The sequence below is a fragment of the Boleophthalmus pectinirostris genome, unplaced genomic scaffold (genome assembly GCF_026225935.1).
Source record: "Boleophthalmus pectinirostris isolate CB_2022bp ecotype Guang Dong unplaced genomic scaffold, ASM2622593v1 HiC_scaffold_9, whole genome shotgun sequence".
NCBI lineage: Eukaryota > Metazoa > Chordata > Actinopteri > Gobiiformes > Gobiidae > Boleophthalmus > Boleophthalmus pectinirostris.
The window spans coordinates 16,172,257-16,192,794 of record NW_026571541.1 but is presented as its reverse complement, the minus strand read 5'-3'; the positions used below and the strand labels follow the sequence as shown (position 1 = coordinate 16,192,794).

General features: G+C 38.4%; 2 protein-coding genes across 8 annotated transcripts; both read left to right on the top strand.

Annotated features, from left to right (window-relative positions):
* Positions 1 to 1,804: 1,804 nt before the first annotated feature.
* Positions 1,805 to 14,458, top strand: picalmb (phosphatidylinositol binding clathrin assembly protein b). 7 transcript variants are annotated; one of them, XM_055167046.1, is made up of 23 exons: positions 1,805 to 2,476; positions 5,339 to 5,481; positions 5,608 to 5,683; positions 5,763 to 5,865; positions 6,107 to 6,200; positions 6,612 to 6,723; positions 6,805 to 6,911; positions 7,545 to 7,586; positions 8,451 to 8,536; positions 8,624 to 8,747; positions 8,823 to 8,956; positions 9,476 to 9,576; positions 9,711 to 9,863; positions 10,133 to 10,210; positions 10,473 to 10,565; positions 10,701 to 10,787; positions 11,291 to 11,407; positions 11,488 to 11,518; positions 11,603 to 11,702; positions 11,842 to 11,901; positions 12,069 to 12,173; positions 12,514 to 12,619; positions 13,165 to 14,458. In XM_055167046.1, exons 1-22 carry the CDS (start codon positions 2,347 to 2,349, stop codon positions 12,604 to 12,606), a joined length of 2,169 nt encoding a protein of 722 aa, XP_055023021.1. In that variant the 5' UTR covers positions 1,805 to 2,346; the 3' UTR covers positions 12,607 to 12,619; positions 13,165 to 14,458. The 7 variants fall into 7 exon arrangements, with proteins under 7 accessions (XP_055023021.1, XP_055023023.1, XP_055023022.1 ...); XM_055167048.1 differs by lacking the exon at positions 12,514 to 12,619; XM_055167047.1 differs by lacking the exon at positions 10,133 to 10,210 and having other exon boundaries at positions 1,806 to 2,476.
* Positions 14,459 to 14,826: 368 nt separating this feature from the next.
* Positions 14,827 to 20,530, top strand: LOC129407304 (synaptotagmin-like protein 2). The gene is made up of 9 exons (XM_055148073.1): positions 14,827 to 15,042; positions 15,413 to 15,565; positions 17,031 to 17,194; positions 17,268 to 17,379; positions 17,898 to 17,940; positions 18,029 to 18,125; positions 18,251 to 18,593; positions 18,667 to 18,857; positions 19,428 to 20,530. Exons 2-9 carry the CDS (start codon positions 15,465 to 15,467, stop codon positions 20,528 to 20,530), a joined length of 2,154 nt encoding a protein of 717 aa, XP_055004048.1. The 5' UTR covers positions 14,827 to 15,042; positions 15,413 to 15,464.
* Positions 20,531 to 20,538: the final 8 nt, after the last annotated feature.

Below are 20,538 nucleotides of genomic sequence, written 5' to 3'. Positions count from 1 at the left end.
CTCAAATTCACTTGCATCTTGCAACTCAATTAAAAAGAGACTGGTGAGTTTCAAATTCAAGAATGTCTATAATTTTCCCAGAAATCATATCACATTATACGAAGTACATTTGCATTACAAAAATGCTTGAATTCTTTGTATTTTTGTACTAAATCTGTGCTTCTTGCTAAAATATTGAAATCATTCTCCACTTTGAAAAGATCTCCAGCTGTTGGCATGTGATTAGTAGATCTTTCCATCCTGCAGGTCATGTGCAGAGAGACTCATAATGGCTCAGGACCAGCCGCCGCTCTTAGATGTTTTCAGATATGGACATCTCTATCTGATCAACAACAACACGCTGGCTCAATGAACAGACGTCTGAATCACTCCATCTGGGACACAGCACAAAACCTGTGAGAGTGCCAAGGTAATCTGACACTACACTTTGGACGTAAAAGGGAAAGTGAAGCGGATAACAAACACAGGTCCATTTTTTATCCACATATTTTACTTAAAACTATTGCAATCAGAAAATATCAAATAATTAAATCACATTTCCATTATACAAAAGCCTACAGCCTACAATCATGAAAAAACACCTTTTAATAACTTTTCTCATTTTCTGTTTGTCTGTTTGTTGCCTTAAAGTATCTTTCTGTATCTTAAAAAGCACTATTCAAGTGTTATGCATTATTATTAGCCTATTACGAAATACAGTTTACTTCAGTCCTAAAGTTGTATAGCTCTAATCTATATATAGACAACAAATAATCATACAAATAATACAAACAAATACAAACAAATAATAATCACAGATAATGCAAGTAAATGGTTTATGGTTGGTTAAGGGATTCAAGTGAGGTCCAGGAAAACACATCACTCGCTGTGCTGTACATGTGTGTAACTTAAGCCATCAGAACAACACTTGAGCACATCCACTCAAAAGTGCGACCCTCAATGCAAGGAACATTTCTTTCTTCCTTTCTCATGGGTTTTATGCAATATCCTATGTGTGAAGGTCTAGTTCTTACTATGAAAAAATGTTCTCAGAAAAATGCCATATCCCTCACATGCCTGCATCCTTCCCATTGTATTGTGCCTTTCTGGTGTAGCCCAACCTAAAAGAAAACACTTTTGGCTTGTAATTGTGTTTACAATTTGAACGCTCCATTTATCCCTATGGTGTATGCCTACCTACCTAGCCATAAGCAGAACGTCAAGCCAGAGGTGTTCATAAAATCAACCCTGTGCTGCCCCCCTGTGCTCCAACAGATATAGCACCAGGACTACCTGTTCTCGACTGAGGCACAAGGCACAGCATAAGCAGTATGTTATAATGGCCTACTGTGACTATCCCTGACCATTGTTTCCTACAGGCCTGTTTTGTATGTTTCCTGCGCATACAGTAAGCCAATGTCATTTGCAAACCAAACTATTCAAGGCTGTCTTCTCTTTTTAGATCAACTAGGCTATAACTTAATACTTGATGATGTTTTGGCCCACGGGGAGACCAGAAATAGTTTTCACAGGATAAAAGGTTGGATTGCAAGCTACTTTAAGCACTCTTAAGATGTGCCATTTTTATGTTGATATTTGGAGAACATGATTAGGACCTCTAATGATCACATGGACAGGTGGCAATTTTAATGGGCTATTATATTCAGCTTATCAAGTTCAAGTTTCTACGTAGCCTATTTTATTTTTGTTTTAGCTGTTGTCTCACTAAAGTCTTTCACCATCTTTCCAAACATCTGCAGATAGTCAGGCCTACTGTGCGCTCATTTTTGCGCGTCCACTGCCTTCAGTGCACTGGTCTGCGCACCAGCGCCTTCGCCTTCTCTGCTGCTGTTTGCCTTCAGACTGTCTGCGGTCAGCTGCTCACCTGCCCCACATAGGGCTGGATGTGAGCATCCTGCTGCTATAATCAGACTCGGAGTCTGCGGGCGGCGTCGCCATTTCCCTCCTGTGCAGCGGAGTTTGGAGGCGAGTAGCAGGAGCTGAATGAGCGGAAGCAGGCAGTAAGCAGCCGGGGTCCGCCGTGTTTCTTCGGGATGAGAGGGGCACACTTAGACCGGAGTGAAGCCAGCAGTCAGCGCCTTCCAGTCAGACACTGACCGGATACACACATCAGAGCATTTTGTTTTTGTTGTCGCCAGATTGTCTTTATTCCGCCCTCGCCTGGTGCGTGTCTGTCATAGCCGAGTCCAGATTTTAAACCATCCAAGGTGGAGACGGGGGTCCGACAAAGCAGCGGAGGCGGTGGACAGCTCCGGTTTATGTTAGAGCCCATCGAGGTTTCTTACGAGAAATCAACAAGACGTTTGTCATTATAGTAGTATTTTGTTTTTACTGAAGTGAGCGAAGATGTCGGGGCAGAGCATTACGGACCGGATCACTGCAGCCCAACATAGTGTAACGGGATCTGCTGTGTCCAAAACAGTATGCAAGGCCACTACACACGAAATCATGGGCCCGAAAAAGAAACATTTGGACTGTGAGTATCATATGACAACGCACTATTGAATTTACCGCAGATTTACAGTTTACGAATATAGTGGCCGAGTTATGGCGATTGTGATTGTGCCAGGCCTCAAGCCTCAGCCAGGCTACATGCTACTGTTAGCTCTGTCACATCTATTCCTGTTTTATTTCATTCTCTAAAATATGTGTTTAGGAGACTATTATAGAGCTGACACACATTTTGGTTTATGTAATAACACTTTATTTCATGTGTTTTAACTGCTAAAGATTGGTTACTAAGGCGTCTTTGCTAGCTGTCTGGTTGTTAATCTGCAAATCTTTAGTCTGTTTTCTTTATTTCTGTATGCCCACCTTCATGCATTGTACATATCCTTTTAATTATAACTTTTTGCACACTAGATTTAAATATGTACGAATTACAACCTAGTTTCACATTCTCTTAGCCTAGTTTGCTCATTTTAATTTGCACCTGTCCTGCAGCAGTGCAACTCTGTGATTTACTCAGTAGTAACAGGGCCATTATGTTATAGTGGCCCCATACCATACTGTTTGAGTGTCATTTGTAATGTCAGAGGGTTTTGTATTTCATGTTTGTAAGATTATCTATGTCCTTAAGTTTCAAATAGTGTTCTTTACAATCCTGTGTTATAAAATGTTGCTAAGTAGTGCAGTCTGTGTGTACTTATGCACTGCACATCTTATTGATCTGTACTCACAAATGCATGATGTCGGTAATGAAAGTGGTTTTATGAAGCTATCACCAGGATCCTTTAATAATAGGAAAAATTTGAATGATGTGTGGTAGGGGATTATATAACATTTTCCAGACATTGTAGCTATGTTTCCTTTAGAATATCAGTAGTAGTGCACAGGTGTAATCTCGCCAGGTGTCAAGACTGTGCTATAGGGCAGTGGTTCTCAACTTTTTCTCTATTTGGATACACTCGAGACCCTGGCTATCATTCTTCTCCTACCTGAGAAGCTACTGTCTCTTAACATTGAAAAACTAGGAGTATCTAGTTTGGACTCCTGACCCTCACCCTTAAAAATCTTTGGGGACCCAAATTTAGGTCCCGACCCCCGAGTTGCTGTAGTGGGTAAAAGGAAATCCCACCCAGAGATGGAGAGAAACTAAAATCCATTGTCAACTGTATATACTGGGTGCCTTCTCTCTTGTTGTGTCCTCTTTGGTCCTGGTTTGGGCCCAGTTTAAGTCCTAATGTAAATTTTGTTTGTCTTTTTTTTTGGTCCAGGTTTATAGTACCATTCTGTAGTTAAAAGCTGATGCATCTGCCCCATATTTATTTACCTTTGGATTTCTTAGTGGTTTAATTATGGCGGTTGATAAAGAGAATGAGATTAACATTTCATAGGTAAACCCCATCAGATGTGATTGATGTGTCAGCCTTTCCGTGGTTACAGTGCAATAGCATGAGTCATAAAATCATGTAGGCTCCCTGGTACATTGGCTGAAGCTTGTGTGTCAGCCAAATGTTATCTTTATTCTTCAGGCTGATTGGCAATTATCTTTATCTGCTTCAGTCATTCTGCTCACAATATAACTTTTTTATATGGTAATGGAAGTCTATAATTTAATAATTTTCTTCCAATAATATACATTTTATTGTTGATGATGAGGAAATACCAGAAACACATGAATTACATTGGTAAAATACAAGTATACAAGTTATGTGAAAAATCTCAAACATACTGTTAAGTATGGTATAGATTACGTTTATGCCAAATGTTCTCATTCATGTTCACATTCTGCCATATTTCCACATTATATTGAAGCACAGTCGAGTGAATAATATCCTGGTTACCAATTTTTAGATTGAAAATACAGAGCTGCTCCATTTTTGAAGGAACACAGGACCTGGAGACAGTGAACACATTGTGAAGTCTGGCTATGCTATTCAATAGAGGCTTTATTATAATTTTATGGATTTTGCAGCGTCAACATGGAAAGCACTGGAGGTGTCTTTATTATAGTATTGCTATTTCCAGCATATAATTACTTGACTACCACCTATCAGATTGATTGTTACTTAGTAGCATATGTTTTGTGTTCTTTATAATTCAGTGTTCATGTTATTAGATAAGATTTAGGGTATTTTTATTTATTTGTAATTTCACTTCCTGTGTTCAATGTTATGCTATCTTCATACATAAAAAGATATGTTCTGTGGAGTTAACATTGCTGTCATCTTCTGAGCTCAGTCCAACCAGCCATGCCAAATGCTCTGTCTCCAGAAGGTTACTCTGTCCTACTTAGAGTCTCCCACATTTTGTCCAATGTAGGACAGGAATAGAGGCCCATTTACCCCATCAGCCTGATAGGGAGAGTGAATGGACAGGCCATGGATGTTCTTAAAATCATTGTTCAGCTAATACAATGACTGAAGACACCCTATAAAGGTGATGTTGCTTAAATGTGTTTGAGCTCTGCTATTCAGCTTTGTAATAATTGTTTTTATTGTTGCAAAACCCAGGTTTGAACATTATTAGTTATTTAATGTTAGTGTTTTGTTTTATTTGACAACTTTTTCAATCAATTCCATTGATACTTGTTGGACTTGGCCCTGCCTTTTCTTATTCATACAAATTGCATCATTTTAAAACATTTATAATTACTACTGCTATGTCAAAATTCTTTGCAATTATATAAACCATTTCATAAATGTACTTCTGTGGGCATTACATAAAACACATAATTGATCTTGATTTATTTTGAGGACATGGGGATGACTCATATCACCCATTTTCATTTCTGACCTAAAAATGCATTTCAGTCATTGTGGGACACTTGCTTTTGACCTTTGTGGGTGGATAAAGTGTAGTATAATAGTTTTAATATTTTATTGTGTTGTTTCAGATTTGATCCATTGTACCAATGAGATGAACGTGAACATTCCACAGCTGGCCGACTCTCTGTTTGAGCGGACCACCAACACCAGCTGGGTGGTTGTCTTCAAGTCCCTCATCACCACGCACCACCTCATGGTCTATGGCAATGAGGTACATCTACTAAAGTCTAAGTCTAACAGTGTAGTAGTAATGTAGTAATGTAGTGTATTTGTAATAACAACATTGTTATCTAATGCAGTTATTAAGTGACCTAATGAATCTCCTCTCCCCCTGTAGCGTTTTGTTCAATATCTGGCTTCCAGGAATACATTATTCAACCTCAGTAATTTTCTGGACAAAAGTGGGTTACAAGGTAAGGCAGATGTCTTTTTTGCCCTTCACATTTTTCTATGTTATGAATAAAAGCTGAAAGAAACTATGTTTTTTCACAGGTTATGACATGTCCACATTTATTAGGCGGTATAGTCGCTACCTGAATGAAAAAGCAGTTTCATACAGACAAGTTGCCTTTGACTTCACAAAAGTTAAAAGGGGGTGAGAATTCATTTCAATATTTCAGTTGTGATAATTGAGCAATATCTTCCTTTACTATTATGATAGGGATGTACATTAATATTACCTCTTTACTTACCTTAGTTTTAAATACCTTCATTCAAGTAGTGCAAACCAAGCTGTATTGAATCCTGTGTAAATCATGTTTATGAACCTCTTAGCTTGTTTACCTGTCTCCTCATCTCTGCGTCTGCTTTGCATCCATCTCCCCTCTGTATCTCAGGGTGGATGGTGTAATGAGAACCATGAATACAGAGAAGCTGCTCAAGACAATTCCAATTATTCAGAACCAAATGGATGCACTCCTTGATTTCAATGTAAGTATAAGGGCCTTCACTTTTGTTATTGTAGGTATAGATGAGCAATAATACTGCAAAGTAAGTGAGGAACTAAAATACAGGCATACATGTTTTGAAAACTGTATAGTAAAGTCATTATATAGTGCAATATATTGAGAATTATGTTGATAGTAATAATATTAGGTCTTACAGTCTATACTAGTCAAAGATTCACCAATATATAACTGTGGCAGCCTCAGTCTGTGTAGTTTGATTGAACACTCTGATTTATGATAAAATACAGCTGATAGAGAATCACTGTGATGATGATTTTATTTTACATTGAGCTTTACTGTAACTGTCTAATAAATAAACAATTGCTATATATTGCAAAATGAATGCTTCTTCTATATATTGTGCATCTAAACAAGGCTGGTTGTTTTTCCTCAGGTCAATGCCAATGAGTTGACTAATGGAGTGATCAATGCAGCCTTCATGCTCCTCTTCAAAGACTCCATCCGACTCTTTGCAGCTTACAACGAAGGCATCATAAACCTGCTGGGTACCGCTCACTGTGACCTCTTCTTTAACAAAATGCCGTCCACGTGATGATTGACAATGTGCTGTTTTCTCATTAAAACAGAAAAATACTTTGACATGAAGAAAACTCAATGTAAAGAAGGTCTAGATATTTATAAGAAGTTCCTCACTCGGATGACCAGAATATCAGAATTCCTCAAAGTAGCTGAGGTAACTAAATATTTTACTACTCGTAGGGTTTCTAAAATAACAATGATTGTCAGAGCAGAAATATGAAAAAAAAGTCTTACATCTACAAAAAATAGTACTTCCAAGTGGTTCCATTATTTTAAAGGTCTTACATTAACCAAATTTGACCTGTAAGCTTTAAGCCATGTAAGAATGCTGTTACCTCCTCAAAAACATGCCTGGAATTGTGTTTTGTTTCATTAACACACTTGAATAACCTTTTTTTATTAGTCTGTCAACATCTCCAAAGCTCAATATGGCCTTTTACACCTAGTGATGTCATGAAGTGGTAGTTTTCAAGTTATCTACAGCTCCCTTTTACCTTTAGTTAAGTAAAGTTTGGCAATTCCAGGTCTATGTAGTTTAAAAAAAACAGATTGGAGCACTTCCTGTATTACCACATGACATCACAATGTGGAACGTGTGCATTTTCTGTTTGAGAGAAGAACTCAGCCTAAATATACACAATTTTTGTGTTAAACATGTGTGAATGAAACAAAACACAATTCCAGGTATGTTTTTGCTAAGGACACAACACTATAACATATGGGCCATTTAAATTTCACCTTGAAACCCTTTTTTCTACTATAACAATTTAGTTTTGTCTGTTAACAGCAAGTAGGCATTGACCGAGGTGACATTCCTGACCTCTCACAGGTAAGCAAACATTAACCATATAATCTAATATCTCTCACCGCTTCATTTACCATCTTTATTTAAGGAAAAATACATCTACATAAAAACATATACATATTATAAAATTCAAACTTATGTATGCATGAAGTTGTATCTGCATGTAGCCAGCCAGTCTTGATCCTTTGATTCACCTTCACTATTGTTTGTACCCTGTCTTTCAGTAGTAATACTTCTCATTCTAGCATAGTTGATAATAGTCTAGTTGTCTAGTCTAGTCATTATAAGAGTGAAATCCGTTTTGACCGCAGCTAAATTGCATTGTCCTCTGACTGTCACCACCTTTCTATTCTGTATTCTCCCTTTATCTTTCCACTTTAGTTCACAGTTTGTGTAAGTACTATCATTTCACTTCTATATCTGTGACTTGCTTCAGTGTTGTCTTTTTGCATGCCTCTGCTATGAACCTGTCTCCTCCATTTTGGGGGAAAACAGTTGACGGAAAAAACACTTGCTGTGGTAATTCATGTTCACATTGGTCATGTTGAAGTTCTAGATCATTTACATCTATTTAAATGGCTACCGTGTGTGTTTAGTCAATTCAGCATTAGATAACGTGCTGCCATTCCACACAGATGGCATTGTCATCCCTATGTAGCTTTTGGCTCCAGTCATTGATCAGTGGTAGGTAACTATTAACTAAAACAAAACAAAAATAAAAATAAAAAAAAATACCCCACATCCAGACTTATAAATTGCTTTTTGGTGTTGTGTGGTTCCAATGTGCTTACCTACCACTGTTTTTATGGTGTTAAAGTTATATGGATAAAACATGTGTATTTTAAAAAGGGTGTTACATGCTTTAATACATGTCCTCTGTTACAACAGGCTCCTAGTAGCCTATTGGAAGCTCTGGAACAGCACCTGGCATCTTTAGAGGGAAAGAAGGTGAAAGACTCCACTGCTGCCAGCAGGTAAGCCAGTCCGCTCTCTTCTCATTCAAAAAAATGTGTTTATTTTATTATTATTCAGATTAGTAACATGAAATTCTTCCTCTACAGGGCTAGCACTCTGTCAAACGCTGTCTCATCACTGGCCAGCACGGGGATGTCTTTCACGAAAGTTGATGAGCGTGAGAAGCAGGCAGCATTGGAGGAGGAGCAAGCACGACTTAAGGCACTAAAGGTAGCCTGCATGAAATAGACAGGAAATAAAAGCTTTGGGTAATGTGACATTTAATGGATTTCCCTTTTCATGCAGGAGCAACGACTTAAAGAGCTTTCCAAGAGGCCATCATTTTCTACAACAGACACATCACCAGTCTCCACCACCGGGGGCACTATCAGCACAGCACCAGCCATAGACCTTTTCTCTACACCAAGCTGCTCTAATGGGTACTTGTCTAATTAACTAAAAATAGCTCTCAATTTATACTATACTCCAAACTGCTTAATTCAATAAACAAAATAGGAAACCCCAGTCAAACAATAAAAAAGAAAATAACCATAAAATAATAAATTAAAAAGAATGAAAGCTATTCAAATGGGCTTAGGATCTAAACGATGTTCTTAACATTTTCCATTTTCGATGGCAAGAATTCACTGTGGGGCATCCAACATTCTTTTCCTGTAAGCTGCATTTTGTGACAAAATTTATCAATTACAACCCTGAGAGTTACTAAGTTTTGGGATGAGAAAAGGTTATGCACCCTTCTTTAGTTGTCTGCCTAAAAATCTGTGCATGTGAACACTACAGTAGTGATGTATAAAAGGGTTAGTTTAAACTACCTACCTCTGATTTTCACGGTTTGAGAATCAGGCATAGGAACTTCTAATTAAAACAAAAAAAAAAACCCAATGGAAAATATAGATTCTCCCGTCCTCTGAAAATGTCTCCTCTGTGACTGTGTACAGAGCAGTGAAGATGGAGAGTGACCTCTTCGACTTGCCGTCATCCTTCCAGGCCTCAGTGCAGTCAGGCTCTGGGGGGCTTCCAGCAGCGTCTGCGTGGGCTGGTAGGACACACCGTTCTCTCACTAAGCTCTGCCCCGTCTGCTGTTCTTCTGCATGCTTTCCCGCTCTTGTTTTTGTCTAAATCTGATGGCCACATTCTCCACTCTGTCTCTGTCTTTCTTCTCTGCCTGCTTAGATCCTTTCTCCTCTGCAGAAGCTGGAGATGAGTCCATGCCAAACCTTAACCCTTTCCTCTCCAGACTCGTTGTTGATGCCTCTCACTTACCTGTCGTGTCCTCCGACGGTGTTAGTTTTTCCTCTAGGACGTCTGCTCATGAAATGTTTGGTGGTAATGGCTCATTTTGTTTTCTTTTCTTCTCACTCATTCCTTTGTAGTCACTTGTTAGCATGACTAGCTGCATGGTAAATGTGCAACTATACCTTCAGTGTTGATTCTTATTTCCTTTCTTCCTCCTATATTCTGTTGTCTGTATCAAGTCAAATGATCAATGTTTAAAGATGAATAGCGCAGCCTTATAAAAACCCTTCCTATTGTACATTTTACTGCAACTAAACTATATTTTTGTTCTTTTACCAATATTATTTTTGATTTCCCAGATCGTTACAATCCCTTTATTGACACAAACTCAACAGCCAATAACAAACGCACAGTGCGGATAGAGCACTCCGTCTCAGGTACTACCGTGAAACTCCATCTCTGCCTATGTTTTTAACAAACATAGGGTCATTTCATAACAAGGAACAGAATTTAAAATCCCTTCATTTTGGACCCGTTGATTTGTAGCTCCTCAACACACTAAGATAAATCCCAATCCTTTTGATTTCTTACTTTCTTCTTGCATTTCTTTCATTTCTGATATGTCTTTGGCTGGACTGTGAACAGTCTTCTTCTGCTCTCTCTCTTTGTCCTGCATTTTCGCTCCGTTTGGTGTTTTAGACTCCTTCTGTGGCCCAGTATCTATTGCCCAGCATCTCCCACATCAGGCTCCCTTCCCCACAGAGTCCTCCACTGTAACAGGTCTATTCAAAGGTAGAGTATTAAGGGCTTGTACAGCTGTAGAAAGACCGATTATATTCTGCTTGCGTCTGTGTCCTAATGGCGATAAACATTCTTAAACACTTTTTATCTTTGGGGGTTTCTAATAAATCTCTTTAACTCTCTCAGGATATGCCCCACCGCATGCCCCCCAACAGCCAGCAGGGGGACTCCATGTTGACTTTGAGTCTGTTTTTGGAACAAAAGCCACTGATGGTGAGGTGCTTGTATTTATTATATGTAGATGTGCAAGTGTGTTTAAGAAAGGTGTACGTGATTTGAACATGAGCAATCAAAGACAGGCCATACACACTGTTGGCCTATCAGTAGTTACCTCATTTTAAAAGCTCAATATGAAAAGTTGAATACAACAAGGTTTAGCATTCCTTGAATACCAAAGACAGTTCATGATTTGTTTGACAAAGATAGGAGGGTGACGTTATGTTTGGTCATATATAGATAAGTGTAATGTTGGACATGTTAATATTGTAGCTAGAGATACAGCACATAGATATTATTCATGCAAGTTTTGTTTGTCTTATGACACACATATTTAAACAACTGAATTTTTACATTTTAGAAATACATTTTAATATACTTTATGTGACATTACTTTAACATACTGAACTTGAAGTAGATTAAATAATTAAATATGATGGTCCACAAGCAACCATTTAAAAACAAAATTACAATATCTGATACACAATGTTTCTTTCTAGACATTACTGGGGGCATTCTGAAACCCACTCTTGCTGGCTCCAACCAGGCATCCAGTCAGCAGCCAGAGAAGCTGGTCTCAGATGACCTTGATTCTTCACTGGCTAACCTTGTTGGAAGTATGTTTTAAACAATAGGCTTAGCTTAATTTCTACTAACAATTGAACTGATTTAAAAATAATCAAACTTTTAATTTCAGATTTGGGTATTGGGAATGGCACAATGAAAAAGTGAGTTTAAACAAACTTTAAAAGGATTGATCAAGTAACTGTACCACAACTGCGGTTCATGCTAACATTCAATGTCTTGCACAGTGACATCCACTGGAGTCAGCCTGGAGAGAAGAGGATGACCGGTGGTACTAACTGGCAACCCAAAGCAGCACCCACCACAACCTGGAACCCTGTTTCCATGGTGATTAAAATACAGTTATATAGTTATATAGTTCTTGCTCTCCACTCTCAAATGCCTCTGTGGCCCTGTTTAATTTGTATCCTTTGTATGAGTGTAGTGTAGATATTTATTGTGCAGTAATATAACTGTGTCTTTTCAGCCGCCATCAGTCATGGCCTTTCCTGCCACTACACCTACAGGCATGATGGGATATGGCATGGTGAGTAAGGCATAACAAGTCTTAGACATCTTAAGTCTTGTCTTATGGATATAGATTAGAATAACATGTATTCATTCATTGCATTAGTTACTAGTTGCTTTGTTCGTTTGCTGCTAAACTGTTACATAAATATCAGACAAAAATGATTTGTGTGTGTCATGTTGCAGCCTACACAAATGGGCTCAATGGGAATAATGAATCCACCCACAATGATGTACAGCCAACCTGTAATGCGGCCACCCAACCCCTTTGGCTCTGTGTCTAGTGCTCAGGTGGGTGCAAAGTACTGGAACTACTGTAAGCCAAAGTAGTGATGTCAGTGTTCTCAGACTCAGTAAATGTATTGTGCTGCCATGAGCTCCATAATTAATCTGTGTATGATTTGTGTGACTATGACGATGACAGTTTGAACAATAGACCCTTCACTCTGAGCAGAAAGGGACAAACTGTGAATCATCTCCCACATTTTGTCTCCCAGTTATTTTCTAAACGTCCTTTTATTAACACATGTCTGATCAGTCTAAGCTTTTCCAATACTAATCTCATACCTGGTTCAGTCTGACTCTTAGTTCTCCTCTTGTCCTGTACTTCCTGTTATTTCTTCCCAATTAGCCTTCCGCAGCCTCTAGTCCTTCCAGCCAGAGTCCTCTACGCGCCCCTGGACAGGACCCATTTGCACACCTCTCTCTCAAGGATTTCTTGTAGAGGATCTGTTTAGGTACAGCATGCTCTTTGCTTGTGGTCATTGCATGAACACTGTTGTTAACCTGTGTTGTTAAAACATGTCTTGTCATACACATATGTTCTCTGTCCCACTTGTTAATTCAGTGCTCTTTTAATTAATGCTATAATGTGATCAATTAATCAATATTTATTTATTTTTATTATGAATTTTTATACACTATTAAAACATAACACAATGGCCACTGACATATGATTAGCTCTTGATTTCACCTGAAGTTTCTGACATTTTGAGCCAATTTCCTGAAATTAAACAATACATAATTTAATCAGTGCCATTTAACACAAAATAATTTTGTAATTGTGACAAATGACTGAATCTCAATGTTGAATTAAATGCACTTTCCTACTCCGTATAAGACAAGTTGTCATAACATTTAAAAATGTGAATTTTGCGACAATGTTTTGCCTGATATGAGCTATGAGCTGTTCTGCCACATATTTAAGTTGACTGAATTTAGCAATTTGTTTGTTATGCAGTTTTTGTTATCTTTACTGATTGTAGACTTTGCCAATCTACAGATGCAGTTCATGTGAGTTTGAAGACGTGTTTCTCTGAGGGTGAAGCCCAGCTGTTGTCCTGGTCCTGCAGAGAAACACAGGCCCAAACACAGACATGTCAGGAACACAATGGTGCAACGACTGTCCAAAACCATGGTAATCATGTCCCAATGACGTGTGGCGTAAGCTCACACCCATTCTTCTGTAACTCATCCAAGATGTCAAGTGACTCCCTCCCACCCCCTGCGAGGATCCCTGACCAATTTTAATGTTTAATATGGAAAATACATTTGAGAGCCGATAAACTGTTATGTACTTGGAAATGCTGTGGTTGGATGTGAAGCATGTAATCAATGGGGCAAAAGCAGGCAGCGGACTGTGACAGGGTATTTCCTTGATCATTCATTCTTTCACTTTATTTGTCACAAAGTAGTGATACTACTGACGTTTACACCTGTTTTTTGTTTTTTTTGTTTTTTTGGTATTTTTTACTGTGTTCACGTAGACATTCCTTGTGTGCTGGTTGTATTTATTTATGATTGTTAAGGTGAAAATATTGTTAAATCTTCACTGAACACCTGTGGGATGGATTCAGAATTAAACAAGGATCTCAGACTATCAGAGAGGTAGAGTAAAAATAGCTATTATATAATTAAAGTACACCTATTAAGCGGAATGATAGAGCACTAAATATTCTCCAGTTTTGTGTTTTGTAAAGTTTTCCTAGACGAGAGATTTCACAGTCTCCTTTGTACTTACAGTTCAAGGGTTAGAGTAAGAGTCAGTAACTTGTATGTAGTCAATTTTGTGCCTAGGGTTTTGATTGAAATCAACCACTTTTTATCCACCAACCAGACGTGTTGCATTTGGAGTGGGCTCCATCTGCTTTGAACTCGGCATGCCATTGACTCACTGACTGAATATTTAAGGCTGCCTTTTCTCTGAATGTGAAAGAGTTGTCTTCATGTTGCACACATCTTTCCATGCTACAGTCCCACAGTGGTGAGAGTGTGCTAGTGGCTGCATTTACAGGAAAGGCTGATAGATTAGATGTAAAATAATTGTATAAAAGATCCAGAGTGGATTTGAAAAGCACTGTTGATCGGTGCTGTATGTATATAAAACTGTTCTTTGAGTGCAAAGTGAAAGATGTATGAAATATGAAAGCAATTCAATCAAATTTTACTCTTCCTCAGTTTATTTCAGAATATCTTCTGCGTTTGTTGCCGCAGATATGTTCTTTATGTAATTAAAATCTGTAGCAGACAATAAAGTCGTTTCTTTCTTTTACAAATAAAGAGCAGCTTCCACAAACGTTACAAGACTGTTGTAAATTAATATACATTTGAATTGCTGTTTATTAATAGACTGATGATGAATTATTTTGAAAAAAAAAAAATAATAATAATAATAATAGATATGAATAAATAAATATTAATTCTTGAGACAAATCAGCTGTTTCATTGTGGTGAAGTGTTTGATCTGACTCCGGTTCTCCTGGTCAGAAGAGAGTTGTCCACACCCTTTTGACAAACATAACCTGTGGATATTGAGGACCCCTGCTGGCGGCAGCTCAATACTACATCACCCGCCGGTCGGCAGAGCACTCTGTCAAAAGGCTTTACAGTTCAATTTATATCACAAGATGTGATAATTGAGTGCTAATGTATTGTGTGGGGTCGATAAGAGCGCTTTTGAAAGTGCTCTAATGCGAGCTGCGGGACAGATGCTTGAGGAGTGACTGGAGCGGCTCTACTCATCCTCAAAGTCTGAGTCCGCCCTTCAACTTCTGATCAAGACGCGAGCTCCTCCATCAGCGTCACAGCGGACATAACAAGAAGCTCTTAACGTAAAAGATCTGCACAATGCCACTGAACTTTTGGAGCCGATAGACCAAAGGTAGACTACAGTTTACTTTTCTTCAATTGTCATATAACAGACTATAGGAGAGGAGCGAGCCTTTTTTTGTTAACATGTTTTAACTTGTTATGGCTGACCACCTTTTGACTTAAGACAAAAATCGCTTTTATTACTGATGTATTATTTGGTTAATTGTTTCTGTGCTAAAATATGTATTTGCTTTTTACTTTGTTTTCCTAATTAAAATAAACATTTGTTATTGTTTATATGTTGCTAAGTAGAAGTAGTAGTTACTGTTACCTAAATATGCTCAATATTCAGTTAAAAACATATTTTTAGTTAAGTATTTTTGCATTCTTCTACTGACTGTCAGCATACTATATTCACATTAATCTGTCCAACACTGCAGCTCCTGGTGTTCCTTATATTTTGGCTACCACCTGTTGGTGGAGACAAACAGGATGATTGACCTGAGCCACCTGACAGAGGAGGAGCAGGAGGTCATCATGACCGTATTGTCCCGGGACGCAGAGCTGAAGAGGGCTGAGGACGAGAGGATACGGTACTTCATCTTCATGCACATTTCACAATGCCACGAGCCTTAGTGGATATAGTGACTGTGGATATAGTGACCAAGTAGGATAACAAAATAAAGTGTTAGTTCTAATTCAAAATAAAGTCTGCCCAGGTTGAAGTCATCATCCTCACTATTACAGATGATTGCAGTGGTTTAATATCATTGCCTGGGAGCTAGGCCTATGTTTAATAGCACATTTACGTTAACGTCATGTTACTGAAGTAATGCAGTTTCATTGCTTTTCCAAGTTTTTCAAAGTCATTCATTGGGTAGTTTTGTAAGAGGGGGCTGTGGTGAAACAGTAAACATGTTGTTCAAGACTGGATACTTCTCTGACCATAATAGAATAACACAATAATGGCTTGGCTGGATAAAGACATTGCCTTCAATGCTGAGAAACCTCAATGTGAGATGTTCAATTCAATTAGGGCCAAGCTGAAGTCGACACATGAGAGAGGGTCATGCTGCTTGTCCAGACTGAAATAGATGACCCCAGAGACACAGTGGTGACAGACTCACAGCCTTTTGATTTCATAACAATTACACTAAATATTTGGCCTTTTTAGAACAAGACATAAGAAATACAGGCAACATTTGGATATGAAATAGAATTAAGTTTATTGTTTAGATCTGCGTTAAATTGTTTTGTCAAATGTTTTTATAATGGAAAGAAACAAGTTTATTTATTTTTAAGGATTAAAAGTGTATTACATGATCAAACTAAGTACTGAGTAGACCTTTAATTTTGTGTTAAATTAAATTGATCCTCAACATGAAGGGGAATGCGTGCAGTGTCTGGAGCAGCAGTGTAAAAGGATTAGGGCAGCAGGCTGTAATAATGTACTGCCCTTTATTCACATGACCACGAGCTCTCTGTCCAAAAAAGAGAGGAGCTGGAATAGACATTTGCAGATCTGATTCAATTTGAACTTAGAAGAAATATTTTCTATTGCTTATGATTTAACTAAAATGCAGTTCAAAGTAAAGTTGTAATATAAAAATAAGAAGGAAGACACTTTCATACATGAATCATTGTCTACTGCTACCAACAGTACTATAACTACTAATTGTATTCAGTACAATGGGTAATATAGTGTATTACAATGACATTTTTGTAACAACACACAAGTAAAAATATGTTATAGTAATTATATTCTAAACTGTAAAACACTACAAAATTGAAATCAAAATGCCTCTTCAAAGCTATTTTATGCGTTTTAATGAACTCTTACACCACAACAGCATCAGTAGAGACAGTTGTGTTAACTCTGTGAAGCATTTAGAGCTCCTTTTAGAAAGCACATGTTTTCTTTTGTTCTTTATTTGGCATGGTTAATCATCTCAATAAAATAATTTACAGCAAACAATAAAACCTCTATCGCAAAAGAGTTGAAATGGTAGTCAGCTGCTGTGACATGTTTTATGCCTCTGTATTCTCCCTTCACTTTAGGAAACTGGAAAATGCCCTTAACAGTGGCACCCAACAGCCTGACAGCAATCTGAAGTACTTCACTGGAGAGTGGTTTTATGAGGCTAAGTCCCGCAGACACATGGACACAATCCATGGATCTGAGATCATCTTGGCCTCCATCAAACGGAGGAAGTCTGCACTGGGTGAGATACTAAACCAACAACTCTTATAATGTCATCTAAAGACACCTGCTTTAATAAGACTTTTCTGGCACAGATGGCTCCATAAGAATGGAAAGATCCAAGTCTCCCAGCAGTCAGGGCTCAGATCTGATCCCTCCACCAAAACCTGCAAGAACCTGGGAGGCCCTGCAGCCACAGGAGACAAAGTATGCCATTACTACAGCCATATCGCTATAAACCTGTAATTATTTTAGGTGGTATTTCCAAATATAGCAGTTGAGCAAAATGTAGACTGTAGTGTGTGTGTTGTCATTCAGATCCAGTGTCCTCTGCAGTAATTTCAGTTAGTGCATTTTAAAAAAATTTCTCCTTTGTCTTGGACTCACATGACTGTAGTACCTCACTGTTCTGGAAGCTCAGTTTATTAGTTTCTACAGTAAGTGTGCGGTGCCCGTGACTCAGTCTGAACAAACAAAGGTGGTGCTGACTGTGAACAGTTGTTTTATGGTTTAACAACAGCATCCTGCCACACTTGAGGAGCCGGTGTGAGGACCCTACTCCCCACATACTACACAAGTCAAACCACACTCAGTAGTTAAGATAAAGCAAATCACATACACATTCACAATATATAGATCTAGGTCATTATTCTTAAATTTTTGAAACAACACAATGCCTATGTAAGATTTTTTTGACCCTAATAACTGTGCTACTAATACTTTAGCCCCACTGACAAAGAAGCCCTCCAAATTCGCTCACCAAGAACGGTAAGGGTGGAACCCAACTGATATTTTATCTATTTGCCTAAATTTAGTCATTTATTATCAAAAGTAATTATTTTTGTTTTCATACCAGCCACGACACAACCCTTTTAACCGTGCCTCCCTCCTTGTTGTCGATCCACCTGAAGAAACAGTAGATGTTTCACATGGTGCAGAGCAACAATCTCCAGGTTAGTTGTTTGAACTGGGTTTCATAAATGTGGATCTTATCCAGTTAGTTTACTTTTGTTTTAACATGAACAAATTTGCTAATCTATTAATGTAAATGCTGCTTTGCTTCTATATTATATTATAGCAGTAACTGACTGTTCAGGGAGTCGTCAGACCCCAGCTGGCTCTGTTACTTCTGATGCTTCCTCTGCTGGTTTTCGGCCTGTTCCCAAAAAGAGGACATTTCTTTCCCGACGCTTCAGTGGTGCCCAGGACCCAGAGACTTTGGGGCGTCCTGTTGGAGTTGTACCTGCTCCGAGACGCAGCCTGCAAAATAGTTCAAATGGGAGCTCTCATCTGTCCACTGTTAAACCACAAGATACAAACACAGAAACAAATGCTACGTCACCAAAACAAGTCATGGAGTTTTCTCAAGCTTGCTCTAGATCTAGTTTGGAGAGAAACACACCTGCACCAGAGAAAAACAGGTAACAGCACAACCATTCATCATCCTAAAAACTTCTAATTAAACTTGCTTATCTTTTGCCTGTGTAATTCCAGTGCCAGCTCATACATCACAAGAGATGGGGAAGCTGAGGATGGACAGGTCAATCTTACACAAAAGCCGCCTGTAACCACGGAAACGGTCCCTCCACTCAGCAGCAATAGCATTCACAATTCAGAGGGCGAGATCATCAGCAGTGTGGGGTCAGCAAGCAGGCAGGAGCTCAGCCTCACCCGAAGTAGTGTGGGTAAGAAACAAAATATTGAAAATTTAAAAAAATGTTTATAAAACTCATGGAAATTATATGTGTTTTTTTTTTTATTAACAATAACTGTATATTAAAGGTTCACTGTGTAACCTCTAAGGTGAAGAGCCAACTACTTGCTTGTTGACATGGATTGTTACTCAGTATGGCATTAAACTTATCTGCCTTGCATGTATTCAGTTACAGGTGTTTTATAGCTCAAAATACCTTGAAAAACATGAATTCTTAGTATGCGCAGTCTTGACAAGTAATTTGATTCCACTGTTTAACCAAGTTTATTTCCATACTGTATAACATACAAGGCAAAGTAATTACAAGCAGGTGGCGGATCTTCCACCAGAAAAGTTTCACAGTGCACCTTTAAGTCTAAAGGTTTAACTCCTTTGAAGCAAACCACAAAAATTAAACTTTCCATGAAATTCAGATTTATTTATGATTATATCCATGCCTAACATTAATCAGAGCACCATTACTTTGAAAAGCTCCAGACTCAAACTTATTAGTAAAGGGATATTATTTAAAATTCCTGTACTTTTTTCTTTGTTGTTTCAGCTGCAGAACCATCAGTATCTTATGATCTGAATTACATTGATAAGTCGGATCAACAAATGCAAGCCAAAGCTAAACAGGAACTCAGACTAAGTCCTCAGATGGCCACCCCCACTGGAGAAGAGGATGACTCCATTACCAAGGTGCTGGACTGGTTCAACCGCAGCAGTGACAGCAGTGACTGGCTCAACAACAGTGAGGAAAAGATCACAAAAAGCTCCAAAGATGAGTATCTAGCCAGCACAGAGGCAGATCCTGATACTGGCAAGTCACATGTACCAATAGAAATACATCAACAGCTGAAGCAGGAAGAGAACAATAATGAAAATCAACATGCCAAAATTTCTTATCTGAAGTCTTTTTGGGAGAAAAGCAATGCAGGGCCCAAAGTATTGATCAGCAAATCAATCACATCTAACGACAAAGAATCAAAGACCAGCAAAGATGAAGAGCGCTGCGATACCCAATCAACTACAAGCATACACAATAACATGGGTGTACATCAAGAAGATACTGATAAACTGCCAGATGCCAACTGTAAGTACTCAGATGTCAGTGAAAGTATTTATATAACCAGAGCCAATAGTTCACATCAGAAAGAAACCAATTCAGAGTTACAAAGTTTAACCGGACCAGAAATACATTTAGTAAAAACGGCACCTGCCTCATTATTTGCTCCAAACAAACAAACTAATGGTATTTCACTGTTGGTTGAGGACCTACAATTTGAAGAAATAAACAAGCGAGAAAAGAGAATCCCTGAGTTCCAGGTTCAGGTAAAAGACAATTTGGAGTCAGACCAGCTTGTTCACCTCAAGCCAAATAAACAAATTAGCCCTAAAATTCAAGCACACAGTTCAAATGAGGACATGAAAAGGAGAAAGCATAGAGATAGAAGTCCTAAAAGTGCACCCATCAAAGACAGAAGTCCAGTGTTTAACAGACACGTCAGCACACAGGATGTCCCACTGAAGGATAAAGAAAGAATCAAGCATCTCAAATCATTCTGGGAACAGGAAAGAGCAAAAACAGGATATATTGTGAAAACCAGAGCAGATCTTAAATCCACAAGTGGGAAACTAAACAAAAAGACATGCCAAGTCTGAGTGTGATC

Coding starts and splice junctions, on each gene's coding strand:
- LOC129407304 (XM_055148073.1), top strand. CDS start 15,465: ATGATTGACCTGAGCCACCTGACAGAGGAGGAGCAGGAGGTCATCATG. Junction 17,941..18,028: donor AAATTCGCTCACCAAGAACG/GTAAGGGTGGAA, acceptor TTTTCATACCAG/CCACGACACAACCCTTTTAA. Junction 18,594..18,666: donor CCTGCACCAGAGAAAAACAG/GTAACAGCACAA, acceptor GTGTAATTCCAG/TGCCAGCTCATACATCACAA.
- picalmb (XM_055167046.1), top strand. CDS start 2,347: ATGTCGGGGCAGAGCATTACGGACCGGATCACTGCAGCCCAACATAGT. Junction 7,587..8,450: donor ACATTCCTGACCTCTCACAG/GTAAGCAAACAT, acceptor CTGTTACAACAG/GCTCCTAGTAGCCTATTGGA. Junction 12,174..12,513: donor GCTCTGTGTCTAGTGCTCAG/GTGGGTGCAAAG, acceptor CTTCCCAATTAG/CCTTCCGCAGCCTCTAGTCC.